Source organism: Diabrotica virgifera, chromosome 1 (assembly GCF_917563875.1).
Source record: "Diabrotica virgifera virgifera chromosome 1, PGI_DIABVI_V3a".
Classification (NCBI taxonomy): Eukaryota; Metazoa; Arthropoda; class Insecta; order Coleoptera; family Chrysomelidae; genus Diabrotica; species Diabrotica virgifera.
The window spans coordinates 52762667-52780523 of NC_065443.1; the positions used below are offsets into that span (position 1 = coordinate 52762667).

Consider the following 17857-nt stretch of genomic DNA (forward strand, 5'->3'; position numbering starts at 1 on the left):
CCTAACTCATGCGGAAAGTGTCTTTCCCGCACTCGACTGCTTGCCCGAACTCCGCTATCGCGTCGTTCGGGTCAACGGTAGTCGCGTGTGGGAAAGTATCACTTTCCGCACTAGTTGGGAAAATAACTATTTTGGGTTGCTGAACAAGAGCTTACTGCGTCATAATCTTCACAGTTGTTCCTTTGCAACACCTTATTAGTAGTTTGCAAATACATAGAAGATTTAATGATACAGCGTAAGGAAATATATGAAAATGTATTTTAAAATATTCTGTTTTGTTGGTTATTTCATAAGGAGTTGTTGCTTGTTTGATAAACAACGAATATTTTAAAATATTTGAAGTCAGTCTAGCACTGTAATTATGTTTAACAGATAATGACAGTGTCACGATTTTTGTTAAGCCACGTAAATAATAACTTTAAAAATATAATACTGAGAAATATTATTGTAGCAGAATTTAGAGTACTCAGAAAAATTATAGGAAATACACTGAGAAACCGAATAAAGGGTGATTATTAGTGAGATTAGAACAATATGTAATATATAAACGAGTAGACACTAAACAGAAAAAAGAATGGAATAACCACATCAGTAGAATGGCGGACACGATAGTCGTTAACCTTTAACTACCCGCGCATCAAGTTATAACATAACTACACGCGTGGCGTACTTTTTACGCCACAAGAAATTACACTTAAAAACAGCAGATTTGTTTATTTTTTTTTAAATACACTTAGTTGTTTATTATAAACCTTATTCGGCATCAGCAAATACTTGGAGTTACTTCTCAGTAAGCTAATTGGGATTTATAACTGGAATCTGATTCCATGATAAATGAAATTACTAATAAAAAAAATTTTGAAATCTGATTTTTTACATGAGAAAAAGTATTGTTTATAAAAAAATATATTTTGTGTCATAATGAGCAAAAACAATTGAAAGATGTACTTATATTACTACTTATATTACTATAATCGTGGCGTATATTGTCCACCACCGGAAACAACAAATATTAAACTGTAAATTACGATCTTCCCAGAACGCTGATTATAACGAAACTAAAACCAATTGTAAAGCACATTCCAGTGATAGGTTAGATAGATAAACAAGGTCAAAAATTAAATTTTTAAATATATATGCAGTAGAATTATTATATCTGACGTACAAAATACGCCAGCGCGTGTAGTTAAAGGTTAAAATAGCAAGGGACAAATCACGCACCAAGTGGTAGAAGAATAATTATAGACCGACCGCGCACGAGATTTGGTGACAATCTTCCATAGAGGCAATAATCCTCCAATGAATAAGCAAAAATTGTTTATGTAAAGGAAGAAGAAGAGAAATATTATTAAAAGAATTTACATTCAATACAGCAAACTAGCTACCAGTATTATTAGACAAATTTAATAACTTTGGGTAACCCCGAGATCGATATAATCTGGTACTCGATATTACAGATATATACTAACAAAAATCAAACAGTAGTTCAAACAAATAATAAAAAAAAGAACAGCAATATTTTACATTTACATTTTACATTTACACTAATGAGGGTAAATTATGGGTTATAAATGATACAATTTAATTATTTCTTATTAAAAACCTACACTGATTTTTTTTTTGTTTCAGTCTATCTAAAAATGGCCATCATCACAGGAAATATCTGTTACGATCTTACGGGAGTAGTTTTTGCATTCATAGCCATATTTGTTGTATACTGTCAATGGGCATTCCGTTACTGGAAGGTCAGAGGTGTACCATTTGTGGAGCCTAGGATTCCATGGGGCAGTCTCAAACCACAAATCAACTCCACAATATCAATGGGAGAAGAATTTGCTCAGATGTATGTAAACGCTAAGCGAGATGGTAAGAACAGATGATTTTTATTAAGAGGCTACATCAGCGCTTCATCAATATTTTATTCGAAAGTTCTGCGAACTTTCAACAGTGCGGCAAGAGTGTGCAGTACGACATGCGACCATAGACATAAATATTAACACAGACATAGTGTCATGTTGAGAGATTTGACGAGACCATTTTTTTTTTTTGGCTAAGTGCTGTTTCACTCTTACGCATAGTAAAGCAGCGACAGTAGTCCTCCCCTTCTGTGCCTATACCCCCCACTTCGTTTTATGTTAGTTGCTCGATACAATGTGCTAGAAAGAGATACGGCAAACTAGTCCAAGCTATCTTGCCGTTAGGAAGCGCGGAGGGTAGGCTCAGTCTATGTTAATATATACGTCTATCGTCTATGCACCTGAGAGTGACACTGTGCTATACCACAGCATAATAAACGAAACCAGCAAGGACACTCCCTGATGCCGCCTTTGAAGTTGAAAAGTACAGGGTCGCCATTTTTCGCGTAGTACATCTCAGTGGTGATGTGATGTGTTGGTTCATCAGTGTTGCCGATGTCACCAACTTTATTACCCGTAAGAGATTCTTTTTGAATAATTTCTGGAATTTATGCAAAAGATTAACAATACAATCGCCATTCATCGTCAATATTTTGTGTTATGTCCCAATTATTGACATAATTCCCACAGGCATACGTATAAAATTATGTTAAAAAATATGAATGTCATAAAAGTTGAGTAAATCTGATAATTATGTACAAATCGGCAACACTGTCGATTTTCTACATTGTCTGGTACTACGCACAAAATGGCCGACGATCTGCGCAGTAATAGTGCGCGAACTTTTCCCGCCTACTAGTGTGTCACTGCTGTTGCGTTTTCTATGCTGTGGCTATACTATCAAAAAACGCACGCCGCGCTAAATGTTGCCAAGTCAGTTAAATTCGATTTATTGTTATAATAAATAACCGATTTTTAGTAATTCCAATGTGACACAAAATCTAGGCATGGGATACAAAAGTTTATTTGAAGAAAGTGTATTTTTTTTCTTCTTATTATGGGTAATTTCCACATATGTACTAACATATTTCTCAAATTGGGCTTTGTACCGCCATTCTTTACTATATTACGAATATATATGTCAAATATCTCAACGAAATATTCAAAATTACAGCTGCAATCGTGGAACGCGTTTTGCGCGAGCTGATGTTGCCGATAAAATAACTATATAAGTACGTCTACTCTAATATTTACCAATAATACTAAGAGCTTCTGGTGATAAATAAAATAAAATAGTAGATATATCATTTTACGCAGGACGGGTTTCAAGCTAATACGGAATTTTAAGTTATCGACATCAGACTCTTCTGTGTATCTTGCCTGTCAAAGGAAATAAATATCTTAGCCAAATTGGGGTATTTTTTCAAGTACACTTGCACGAAAAAATATATTTTTATAGTCCGTCCCACCTTGAATTTACGGTATAAGGAACATTCATAGGCAATGCAGTTCTCATAAGAGTTTTTGCCGCGGTGATGCCGATTTTATCAAAAAGAATTTGTAATCGAACATTAGAGAGATTAAATTAAAACTGTTTTAGAAAGGCAATCTACAATTTTAGGATTCCTATGCGTTTAAGTTTATTTGATATACACATGAATCCTAAAATTGTAGATTCACCGCGTTAAAAACTATCATAAGGACTGCATTGCCTATGTTCCTTATACTGTAAAGTCAAGGTGGGACGGACTATAGCAGCTCTACTTGAAATATTATGAGAAATGAGAACATTTTTGAAGATTATTAAGAATCTGGTGTTAGGACCAGTTATCTCTAGTTTCATTCCTTGCTGGGTATTTGACCCATAGAAGAGGGCGCCACTTGTGTTGGGAAAGCAACTAACTATACGTTATAAATGTCTGAATACTTCATGTCTTTAAAGGTCACACATTTAGCTTCAGATAATTTCCGGTTCCCCAAAGACTCAGTTGAAATATGGCAAGAAGCAATTGGTCTTAGGGCCGGTCTTTCACCTACGGATAACTCGGAAATTTATCTGACAGATTACATGGTAATCTGTCAGATAAACTTCCCTATGGCTATAACAAGTTATCCGGAGGTTAAAAGACCTGGCCTTAGTACAATAGTAAAGTTATTAAAGCTTTTTTAGGGGTTTGATAGATAAAATCACACAAATAAATTATTATTCAAATAAAAATAACATAAGTCAAATCATTTATCAAAACTGTTCTCAATAAAAATTTTTATCTGTAAATTCGTTTTTCTTCAACGGTTCAAGTACTGACTGGGTGTTGTTGATTAATAACAGGAAGGACATCTTTTATCCAGGGTTAAATTTTTTAAGTCTTAAATTGTCTGGTTGTCTTTTAGCCTTGGATTGTTAATGTCTGAACGTTGTCTGTCTTTATTTGTGTTTAGAGAACTTCTATTTGGTGATAATATAAGAATTATTAATTTTTTTCCAAATGTCTCTGCTGTTGATATCGCAATATATGGTCTTCATTTAAACGAATAAGTGTTTTTAATCTAAATTAAGATTAAGAAAAGTAATTTTTTTTTAAATTTACATATTGGTGCGCCGGATTTCAATGGAAACATAAATTATTACACAATCCACAATACATACACTAAATGGAATCACAATCCTGACATGGTATGTACCAAGCATCTTTGGGATTTGGTAATGCGCTACTTTTTTAGGCGTGTCTATTCGAGTTACATCGGATTAAATAGGAGAAGATTGCTCGATTATTAGCAGAGAAGATACATTTTTTTATGTATACGATTTTGAACTTCGAAATTCAATTTTATTTAAGCTAGTTTTTTAGCATTTCTCACCGGCAATGCTGATTGTTTTTATGCTCTTATAATATTTATGTCATGTATATCTTCAAGATAATAAATTTTTTATCAAGAAAGAGATCCGAAAGAGATAATGCAATGTTTCAAAGGTTACCATAATATTTTTTATAACTTCGTCGCAAATGCCGGTCAACTTTTACTAGTTGTATCTCATGTAAAGCACTGATCGTATTTCAACTTATTTTCTTTTATAAGAGGCGTCTTACCGAGTATTTTCTAATACCGTTTTCGGAATTAGCTTAGACTTATAGTTACCGATTACCGAGATATTCTATTTGTTTTTAAGCTAAAAAATTATTTACAATTTCAAAAATTCCTGAGGCCATCCAAATAATCCGATTTCAATTTTATAAAGTGCGTTGTATAAAAAATTGTCAAACTTTCATATTATGGTTTATTTTTTGTTGTGAAAGATTTGAAAAGACTTTAATAAAAAAAGATTGCAAAACTATTACTGTACTGTTTTTTATATTACAAATATTTTCCAGACAAATTATGAACATCCTAAGTGAAAAGTGGTTGAAAAAGATTCAATAAGAAAAGGCGCGTTTTCACCCATTTTTTGTATTCAGTGCCACTTTACAGTAAGGCTAATACATGAAGAGCGTAGGAGAAAAATTTGGGATTAATGTTTTTTAAATGAATTCGAATACTGATAAAACTAATAAGTATTTTTGAAAAATTTAAACGCAAAATGAAAGATTATATTATTACCGAGGGCAGAAAGTTCCTTAGAATAAACAGAAAATTTCTTTTGAATAAGACATTTGAAATTAAAAATTACATTCAATTTTTTTCCCCTGCAACTTATTAAAATAAACATTATAGAAGTTTTCAAGGACTTTCGGCCCTCGGTAGTAATGCAATCGTTTATTCTGCGTTTAAATTTTTCAAAAATACTTATTAGATTTCTTAGGATTCGAAAAAACGAATGCATTAAAAAAGCATTGGCTCGAAATTTTGCGCCTACGCTCTTAAAACATTTTTTACCAGTTCTGTCTTATAGAAAATCCAATTGTCGTTTTTAATTTATTTACTACTTTGCTCCAAAATTATTTGTTTTAATGCTGCAATCAAGGACAGTACAAAAAACGATATTTTAAATAATTTTTAAATACATATTATAATTTTTTATTAATAATCCCGGCCTATTTGAGAGGAAAGGAAAATCAAGTCAATTATTATTACTGAAGTTATCACATAACTTTTTCTGCAAAAATCATAACTAATGCCACCTCTCACATCCAAATATAGTAGTTTTTTACAGATCCGCCCTGGTCTACATTGCCAGTAATAATTTTTACAGTCTTACACGATAGTATTTTCTGACCTTAACTCTTCTATTTTTTTTGTATTTTTAAGTTTAGAATTTCTGGCGGGTTTTTTATGTTTCGATATTTATTTTGGTTTCTTGGCGTTCGAATTGCGATAAACGGCATAGGATGCTGTAAAACAGTCGCTATATATATATATATATATATATATATATATATATATATATATATATATAGTAATGTTTGAATAACGGCAATTCGGTCAGTTGAAAGAAAACTCTATTTGTTTTAAGTCTCAATATTTCGTCACTATTTGGTGACTTCTTCAGGAGAAAACTGCAAATTTATTAATATTAGACATGGACAAACTTAAATATTTCGATACTTACAACTATAAGAGTAAAAATTTAAATTTCTTTAACATATTAATAAATTTGCTAATATTAATAATATTAATGTCTAATATTAATAAATTTGCAGTTTTCTCCTGAAGAAGTCACCAAATAGTGACGAAATATTGAGACTTAAAACAAATAGAGTTTTCTTTCAACTGACCGAATTGCCGTTATTCAAACATTACTATTTAACACAGTACGGTCGATAATATTTGTACAAATATATATATATATATTTTAGTTTGTTCTCCCTGTTTTCTGCTTTAACTTGTAGTTATTATCTTATGTATTGTTTCATATTGTTTTACCGAAGCTGTTATGGGTACATTAATCTAAATTTACAATCAAGATGCAGTACAAATAAACAAACCAAAACACGTTAAATGCTACTAGGATCACTCCCGAATCATAATTTACAATGTATAAACTTCGGAAATTATGATTTGGGAATTACAATGTATATCATTGTAAACTATAATTCGGGAGTACTCTTAGTAGCATTTAACGTGCCTTGGTTTGTTTATTTCTACTACATCTTGACTGTAAATTTAGTATAGTTGTATCCATTTACTTCGGCAACATTTTATTTTCTGTCCAATCTTACGTCTTGTTCTGATTTTAGGAAAATTTTGAGTTTTTTCAAATCTATTTTCAACGGAAACTTTTCGTTTATAAATTCGCAAAAGTGTGTGTGTTATTGCGTTGCCGCTCCTGAAATATCTAGAGGCCACCTAGCGATGGATTCCTATGTAGTTTTATCTTCTGAATCCAAATCTGAAAATGGCATTTCGCTATCTCTAACCATCTTCGAGATATCCGATCTCAAAATCGTCATTGTGACGTCACAAGCCTCCTTTAAATTGTCATTTTCTTCCGACATAGAAACGTCAACTCTACTTTGTTTTCGTTTGACACAACTAAACGTCAACATAAAATTGAAATGTCAGATAAACAAATTTTATTTATTTATGTTAATGTAATGTTAAATGTTAAATTACAGTTCACTATTTTCAAGGAAAACTGTTTATTTTGTATTTATTTTTATTAGATATCAAATCTATATTATACGAGGTATGTCAAAAAATGTGAAGTTCGATCAATATTAAAGTATCTTTATTTTTCACAATATTGAAAAGTGTTATTATAAAAAGTTGTTTGGAGTTAAAAACTATGTTCTAATATGCAATTATTACTTGTACATCCTTCTAAAGATAAAAAAAAATATTTGAAATTTTTTCTCAAATTACGGATACCAATATCATTTTCATTCATAACTCTTTTATTATTAATTTTACGAATAAAAGTTATTCTTCATAAAAATATCTGCATGGTCTAAAATCTAAGATGCAATCATCATATATCAAATTTTATCAATTTTATTCGAGGTATGTCAAAAAATATGAATTTCGTTCGAGAGTAGAGTATTTTTTTATATTGTTGTTCTGAAGCTATTTTCTTGTGGCATTTTTATAATCAAGTATATTCAAATGGGAAATAAGCCACAATAGTCCAGAGAAATAAGGTTTTTCTCGTGACACATCCCCCTCCAGGCCGAAACCAAATTTTTTGAGTAGTATGGACATCTATATTATTAACCTATATGTTTCCTGCAGCCGATTTTGATGATATACATAGTTATAAACAAATGAAGATCAAAAACGGTAAATTTTCGCTATTTTCGTCTATTACCAAAAAGTTAAGCACTTTAAACAAATTTGAGAGTGAGAAACTCATAAATCGTATAAAAAACGTCAATATGGCATTCGCTGAATATGTCCAACCTTATTGGTTGCTTAGAAATTGCAAAATAAATCATAAATATTGAGTTTTTATAAATATTCGTAACTTAGGTAAAGATTAACTTAGAATCTTCTTATTACACGGAATGCCGAGACTTCTTTTACTTAAATTGTATTTTAAATTTCAAAGCAATTGGTCAAATAGTTTAAAAGTTATTTAATTTATTTTTCCCAAATTCATTTTTTTTGCAACACTACAAGTCAGAAAATTATGAGGTTACAATAATACTTCTGACAGTTTATGAAAGAAGAGCATTTATACTATTACCTTAATTAAAAATAAATGACAAAAAATAATTTTAAACAGTGTGAAATTATTTTGCAAAAACATGTCCATTCTTTGCTTACTTATAAACAATTAGAATAACTTTTTAACCGTTACCCGTAGAAAAATTATTTTTTCATATTTAGAAAGACTGAATTTTTATACACATTTAGAAAGAAAAACAACTGTTCTAGGACATTTAGGGACAAAGTTAGCCCCCCCATTTTTTTAATTCACATGTTTTTGCAAAATTATTTTGCAATATCTATAATTATTTTTTGTCATTTTTTTTAAATTAAATTAATATTGTAAATTTTCTTCTTTCATAAATTATCCAAAATATTACTGTAACTTCATCATTTTCTGACTTACAGTGTTGCAAAAAAAATAATTTTGGAAAAACAAATTAAATAACTTTTAAACTATTTGACCAATTGCTTTGGAATTTAGGGTATAATTTAAGCACCATAAGTCTCAGCATTCCATGTAATAAGAAGGTTCTAAGTTAATTTTTACATAAGTTATGAATATTTATAAAAACTCAAAATTTATGATTTATTTGGCAATTTTCTAAGTAACCAATAAGGATAGACATATTCAGCGAACGCCATATTGAAGTTTTTTATACGGTTTATGAGTTTATTACTCTCAAATTTGTTTAAAATACTTAACTTTTTGGTTATAGACGAAAAAAGCGAAAATTTACCGTTTTTTGATCTTCATTTGTTTATAACTATGTATATCATCAAAATCGGCTGCAGGAAACATATAGGTTATTATTATAGATGACCATATTACTCGAAAAATTTGGTTTCAGCCTGGAGGGGGATGTGTCACCAACACGATATTTTTTTTCCTTATTTCTCTGAACTACAATTTTACCTTTTTATAGTTCACAATATTTACATTAGGATATAATTGCATATTAAAACATAGCATTTAATACTAAACAACTTTTCATAATAGAAATTTTCCATATTATGAATTTAAATACGTAAATAAACAAAGTTTTCGTTATGATCATGCTCGCATTTTCAGCTTGTTTTGAACTAGTCTTCTTATTTTCTACAAAATAATTAATGATATATCATGCGCTCTGATGATGTTCATATGATGATCATAATGAAATTTCCTTAATATTAATAATAAAAAAGATGAATTTGTATAGAAAACAAGAATATTTGCTGTATGTCGATTATGTTCTTAAAATTGTTTCAAGTGATTGCTACTTGAACTTTGATTTCTTTGATTTTTGAAGACCTACGTACATGGTTTACGACTTAAAATTAGTGATAAGGCTAAATTTAATAAAATAACTTAATATTTGAATGTCGATCAAACTAGAAATTATGATAAAAAACTTTAAGGGTATTTCTATAAAATAGCTCATAGTAATAGTAAAAACCACCCAACAAAATCAAATGTTAAATAAATCCAATATTTGTAATAGGGATTATAGCAAAATTTTAAAGATTTTTGTACATCATCTATAATTTTTTCTTACTGACATACGAAGTTTCTTAAATAAGTTATAGTGACTTATAATCAACACAAACATACAATAATAGTGTAAAACGATAAACGATAAAAACTGGCAAAATAGGTGCCAGAATTACATAAATATTGGTGTGATGTTACATAGAGATGCCGCATTACGATTGAGCACATAATATTAGCTTGGATGTATAAAAGAAAAGAAAATATTTGTATGGAAACTAAAACTAAAATACAGAATTATATGTAGAACATACAATTAAGAGGATACGCGCAAAATGTCAGCTCCAATGCTGTTTAAATCCATTTATTTTTTCGAATCCTGAGAAAACTAAAAATATTTTTGAAAAATTTAAACGCAGAATGAAAGACGAAACGTTATTACCGAGGTAGAAAGTCCCTGAAAACTTCTATATTGTTGAATTCAATAAATTACAGGGGATAAAAAGGAGAGAAAACTGATCTTTAATTTCGAATACCTTATTCAAAAGAAACTGTTTATTCTAAGGGACTTTCTACTCTCGGCAATAATGTAGCCTTTCATTCTGCGTTTAAACTTTTTAAAAATATTTATTGGTTTGTTCAGAGAAGCAGAGATCCAAGCAGAGAATACATTAGGATATATTCTGTGATCCAAGTATTTAGTTGTTAAAAATGTTCTCAAAATTTATCTAAGCGTTCCATAGTAACAATATATTATTAAAAATATATCTTATTATCTTTTCTCGAGTGTTCGTTTTTATTGTATAGTACATAAATTATAGTAACCACTGAATACGTAGTTAGTAAAAAAGTAATAATTTAATAGATTAAACAAGTAACAGTTATCCAAGAACATTCAAAAGCCATCTGTAAAAGCCAAGCTTATGATGACAATGTCATTGTCAACTAATCTCCATAATAGTGACAATTTTACTATTATACACGTAATTTTCCGTGTAAAGAAAGAAAAAGTAAGGATAGCCGTAAAATATTTGCGCCTACGCTCAAGTAGGTACAGTAACTAATACTTAAACAACTATTACATTGCATGCAGATTATCCGGATTACATACAGATTATCCGGATCTAATTATTTGAAATCGGATTTCTAATTTGTTGCCTATATCTATTAGTCCCTTTATCTTCTAGATTTGTATGAACTATAATAGTAAAATAATGTTTCAGGACACAAACACATCGGACTTTATGCCGCTATATCTCCAATTTATATGCCAGTAGATAATGATCTTATAAAGCGGGTTTTAGCCAAGGATTTTAATTACTTTAATGCCCGAGGAATATATATCAATGAAAAAGATGAACCTATAGGTAAGTACCATTAGCCGTTTTCTATTTGTCTCTATAAACGAAGCTTCAAGGAAGAAGCAATATCTGTTTTCTCAAAAGTACAAGCAGTAAAGTTGGGAAGTTGGGTACCCGATAAGAGACATTCTTCTTCCTCTTCTTCTTCTTCTTAGCCTTCTAACTTCCATGTTTAAACATAGACCTTTCCCAACTCTTTCCATCGGTCTCAATCCTGAGCAACATATTTCAAATTTGTTCCGGCTATTCTTCTAATGTCATTAGCCCATCTCATCTCTGGTTGTCGTCTTGCTCGTTTACTTTAGTAAAGTCTCCAATGTTGTATTATTGCGTTCCAACGTTGGTCTTTTTGTCTAGCAGTGTGGCCTGTGAAGCTCCATTTAAATTTGGCAGTTTTTGTTTTTATGTCCTCGACTTTTGTTTTTGATATTAACCAGTCGTTCCTCTTTTTATCTGACAGTCGTATACCTAACATTGCTCTTTCCATTGTTCTTTCTGTTGTGACTAGTTTATTCATATTTGCCTTGGTTAGGGTCCAGGTTTGCCATACAAATGTCATGATAGGAAGAATGCACTGTTTGACCACTTTGCTTCTCAAGTATTCTTAAGTATCCACCTAAGTTTTCCAAATCTTGTCCATGCTAGTCTTGCTTTTCTAGTTTTTCCACACTTTTCTTTGTTAAGTTCTCTTTGTCAAGTTTCAGGATTTTTCCTTAGCCTAGTTAGATTATATTCCTTGACTTTTTCTACTCAATACCATTTATGTTACCACAGAATGAGAGATCTTTCTATACATTAATTATAATATACTGAAAAATAAAACATGTGCAAGTTTAAAATTGATAGAGTTATTTTTGTTTTAGGCGCTCACTTATTTGCACTTGGTGGGACAAAATGGAAGAGCCTTAGAAGTAAATTTACGCCAAATTTTTCATCGGGAAAGTTAAAATCGATGTTTCACACTGTCATTTCATGTGGAAAAATGTTGGAGAATTGCTTAAGCACAAAGATTAATGGAGAGGAGCCCGTTGATCTTAAACAATTTATGGGTAAGTTGTTAATTACTAACACAATTATTAAGCAGGATGATTTAATCATCTTATACTTATGGTGCCTAGGATATGGGTAGGCATGGTATAATCCTCCAGCGCTAAGTGCTTTTTTCTATTTTCTAAAGTAGTAGATCACTTGGCGACTCGTTTTGGTATTTGTAAGTGACAAATTTACCCAATATTGAATTGCTATTCCATGATATCTACATCAAGAGTCGATGAAATAGCAGTTGCATATCTATAAGAGGCTCTTAAGACTTTTTCAGTCTAAGACTTAATAAATTGGAAAAGACTGCAAGACTTGTACACACTTCTAAATAGGTCAAAACGGCAAACAGGTGTATGTTCTCAAAAATTTTTTGATAGTGTGAAAAATTTTTTACACACTATCAAAAGTTTTTTAAGAACATACACCTGTTTGCCGTTTTGACCTAAGACTTAATAGTCAAGTCTCAAGACGGCGCCGATACTTGAGAACGACCTTGAATCAAATTTGTATTTAGTTTAAAGTTTATATTGTATTAGGTTAAACACAAAGGACACCGCATACATCTTATGGAAAAAATAATTTTACTCAAATACAATAAAATTTACATTAATAGATTCGTCTTAAAATTCCAATGATTTTGTATCATTGCACCAACTCTGAATTTTAAATAACAACGGCATAAATTTTAATTAAAATTTATCGAAATCATATTTTAGAACTTCATAAAACTGTCATTCATAAATACTATTAGTCTAATGCCTATTGAAAATAGTTTCCCATTGTCAGCTAAGCCCACTAAGCCGATTACACGAACAATATACTTTTGTGCGACTGACTAAATTATACCTACTTTGTTATCGATAAGATTAAGTCTCTTGAAAATAGATTTACGAACTGGCGATTTACATCATCTTTTTTCTCTCTTTGCTGACGTACACTCTCATTTGATTTTAGATTTATTTACATCAATTTACGCCCTAATTAAGCAAAATTTAGAGCTGGCTCAATGATATGAAATTACTAGATATAATTTCGAGACGAATCTTTTCATATATATTGGGGAAGTATGGAGAGCATTGGGAGAGACAGGAACAAGGTGGCTAGCAGGTCTATTTAATAGAATTATGGAAGTCGGACAAATGCCAGACGAATGGAGAAGCAGTATACTGGTACCTGTTTACAAAAACAAGGGAGATGTAGTACAACAATGTACAAACTACAGGGCTATAAAACTGCTTAGCCACACCATAAAAATATGGGAAAGAGTAATTGATAGACGGATACGTGAAGAGACCGAAATATCCGAGAATCAATTTGGCTTTATGCAGGGTAGATCAACAACAGATGCAATTTTCATTATAAGGCAGTTGATGGAAAAATACAGGAGTAAAGAAATAAACGCTCATATGGTATTCATTGATCTTGAGAAAGCATATGATAGAGTTCCTCGAGAGATTCTGTGGTGGGCACTCAATAAGAAAGGAGTCCCTGGTGAGTATGTAAAGATTGTGAGGGATATGTATGAGGCTATGAGGGAGTAACGACTAATGTTAGGACAGGTGTGGGAGAGACTGATAAATTTCAGGTGAAAGTAGGATTGCACCAAGGCTCTGTGCTTAGTCCGTATTTATTCTCATTAGTTTTGGACCAGATAACAGCGAAACTACAGGGTAACATTCCACGGTGCTTAATGTATGCTGATGATGTCGTGTTAGTAGGAAATAGTGAAAGAGACTTAGAACAAAAACTGGAACAGTGGAGACAAGCTCTGGAGGCAAAAGTTTAAAACTTAGTAGGATAAAAACAGAGTATTTGGAATGTTCATTTAAAGATGGAGCTACTACAAATAAAATAGTATCTTTGCATGGTGAAAAGATTGTGAAAAGCAATAGTTTTAAGTACCTAGGATCGGTATTACAGAGTAATGAAGAAATAGATGGAGATGCATGCAGTAGAATTAGGGCTGGATGGATGAAGTGGAAAGAAGCGAGTAATGTGTTGTGTGACAGAAAAATTCCAATGAAGCTGAAGGGAAAATTCTATAAAACAGCCATAAGACCGGCTATGATATACGGAATTGAATGTTGGGCAATGAAAAAGAAAGAGGAACAACGAATGCATGTGGCGGAAATGAGAATGCTTAGATGGATGAGTGGAGTGACAAAGAATGATAAAATTAGAAATGAGTATATTAGGGGAAGTCTAGGTGTGGCACCAATTGATGCCAAAATGAGAGAGCATAGGTTAACATGGTTTGGTCATGTTCAACGTCGAGACGTTAATCACCCAATACGAAGAATAGCTGAAGTGCAGATTCCTGGAAGGAGTAGGAAAGGAAGACCAAAGAAGACCTGGGGGAGACGATAAGGCAGGACATGTTGGTAAAGGGGATCAACATTGATATGACCTAAGATAGAATTGTGTGGAGAAATGCAATTAGGGAAGCCGACCCCGCATAGGGATAAGGCAAAGAGAATGGTGATGCATCTTTTCATGAAAATTTTATTTCATTTGAGGGACATTATATTTTCCAAAAGATGTGTGCGGGGTCTTTTCATTCAAGGTCGGTCTCAAACATCGACGAGGTCTTGAAACTAGACTATTAATATGGGCTTATGGGCATAAGGCATAAGCCTAAAACTTTCTTCTTCAGATGCCTTTTCCAGTTAGACATTTAGTTGTGCATCTATTTTGATTTTCAAGTTTTGATATTGTTTGTCTATGAATATTTACAAATTTAATATTCTATGCAACTTGCATATTTTGAATATCCAAAAAATTTGCATTTTAAATAAATTTTCTTTTACATTTACTTTTAGTTCCAGACGAGTCTCGGCGTCTCGGCTGGTTTATTTTAAGTTATTCAGTAACTTATCATTTACTATTTGTTTGGAAACCAATAAATAACAAAGATAATGACAAAAAATATAAACAATTTGTAGAAATTCAAAAAATAATAATTGAGAATAATAGACACTATACTAAATTTACAATCAAGATGCAGTAGAAATAAACAAATCATTATACGCTAAATGCTACTAGGAGCACTCCCGAATCATAATTTACAATGTATATACATTGTAAATCCTAAATAATGATTTCCAAAGGTTATACATTGTAAATTATGATTCGGGAATGCTCCTAGTAGCATATAACGTGTCTTGGTTTGTTTATTTCAACTGAATCTTGAATTTAAATTTAGTATAGTGGTATTAACGGTATTTAATTAGTCTTTACAAGTGACAGCTAAAATATCATTAGCTTCCACAGTCCTATAACAACAAGAACATCATTAAGTGCGTCCGCTGGTACCTGTCGGCGACTAGTCGGTGACAATTCCTAACCTCACCTAATACAAATAATACCGTTAATAGATAAATAGACAAGGTGTATTTACCTAGTCTAATTTAATATTTATACTAAATTTACAATCAAGATGCAGTAGAAGTAAACAAACCAAGACACGTTAAATGCTACTAAGAGCACTCCCAAATCATAATTTACAATGTATATACTGTTATATTCCTATTTGACATCACAAATAAAAGACTATATTTATATTTAAAATTCAAATTAAAATAAAAATTTTCATACAATTGGATATGATAATTGAGTCAATACTCGCAATCTATAGTTTGTATTTTATATTAGTTGTTATGTAATCATTGGCAACCCTTTCATCATTTGAAAAATTTTCATATTTCTCAACCACGAGCATATACATTTTGAACACCCTGTATAGGACAAATTTTGTAAAAATAGTTATAGCTAGTTTTTAAGAAAGTGTTTACTAGCACCATCAACAATGCATTTTAAATAAGCAATTAGGGTGCTGGTTTTAGAAAGTGTTCTTTGAACTGTTTATCAAAACCACAGATATTATATTTTATTAAACAAAAGAAGAGGTCATTAAGTTTTTCAAGATATGCGGTTAGGTAATTCATTAGCCGCACGGTACATAATAAATAGTTAAAATATACCTGTGTATTAAGATTCTTAAACATAGATAAAAATAATGATTATTATTATTATTATTTTTTCTTGAAAATCCAAAATGGCATGTTTAGAAAAAGGAAAGAGTTTTTTGGTAAATACGTCATGATTGAAAGTTTGTTTTGATTGGATGGAAAATTGATTCTGGAGGGGAACGATGTGGAAGGATGAGAATTAATGAGGAGAGAGAGTCAGTGTGTTTTGTTGGATCGAAAGGAAGAGTCCAGTTTTGAAGGTAGTGTACAACAAAAGTAAAGCGCCGGTTGGTTTTTGGAAAAGTGACAAGCATCATATCGTGGAACGAGTAATAGACCAAGTCGAGAGATGATATAACTCTTTGAGTCTAAAGTATCCAGTGTTGTTTAAGTGTTTCAAAAAGTTGGAATACTGCATCAGAAGAAAGATGGAACGAGTACTGTACGAGACATAGTGAGGAAAGGGAGAACGAGTTTGCAGAGGAGCAGGAACATTATTGGAAAACGTGGACGAGTTTCTTTGGATCGCAACACCAGCAGAGAGGGAAATGTGTTTTGTGTGAAGACATTATCGAATCATCAGCAAAGGTCAGTGTTATTTTTTTGTTGTTGAGACATGAATGTATGGTTTTGTGTATTAAATACCACAGTGCATATTGAACTGCAAATTTCACTATTATAAAATCATCAAGCCTCAATCAATTTTGAGAATTTTTATTATATACAATAATATTGATAAAATAATTTTTTTTATATCAAAATTTGAACAGGTAGAACATCCTGTATAGCAGAGGTAGAGAGATTCATAGTTGATTATTAAAAAAAAAACAAATTTGGAGACAAAAAGAAAAAGGATTCCTATTTTCATAATTGCTAGATAAAAAATAAAGATAGAAGAATAAATATAATTTGCAATATTAAACATTTATTTCCGTTTGATAAAATAAACGACTTTTATAGTTTATAATTGGAATTCATATGTGTATTATTTTATTTTCTTTTATCTATCCCTATTAGGAAACAACAGAGAAATATTTTGAAGCCACGAAAATAAGCATAATTTAGCCCTGAGATATACAATTTATTTATGTTTGATTTGTTTGATTAATGAGATAATTAATTGATTAATTAATCAAAGTAGATGACAATAATACATTGTAAATCCCAAATCATCATTTCAAAAGTTTATACATTGTAAATTATGATTCGGGATTGCTCCTGGTAGCATTTAACGTGGCTTGGTTTGTTTATTTCTGCTGCATCTTGATTGTAAATTTAGTATAGATATTAATATTATTTAAAAGTTTAAAAGTAAATATACCTTGTATATTTATCTATTAACGCTATTATTTATATTAGGTGAGGTTAGGAATTGTCACCGACTAGTCGCCGACAGGAACGCACTTATTATCATCAGTGGCGGCTTTATCAAGTTGTTTGCACCATACTGTTCTGTTCTTTGTTTAAGGTTTTCAGTTAAATTCAACGATATACCCTGCTTCTTGCGTCACCAAGTTTACTCATCCGAGTTCATGTCTACTGCGTTTTTTAGTGCCCAACAGTTACAGTTGAGTCCGC

General features: G+C 31.2%; 1 protein-coding gene across 1 annotated transcript in view; it reads left to right on the top strand.

Annotated features, from left to right (window-relative positions):
- LOC114324959 (cytochrome P450 6a8-like) overlaps positions 1–17857 on the top strand; it is a 56600-nt gene that overhangs the window by 13493 nt on the left and 25250 nt on the right. Inside the window, exons 2-4 of the mRNA XM_028272886.2 lie at positions 1630–1866; positions 11133–11276; positions 12134–12319. Coding sequence (XP_028128687.2) covers positions 1641–1866; positions 11133–11276; positions 12134–12319 — 556 coding nt within the window. The 5' untranslated portion in view covers positions 1630–1640. The remainder of the gene's footprint in view (positions 1–1629; positions 1867–11132; positions 11277–12133; positions 12320–17857) is intronic.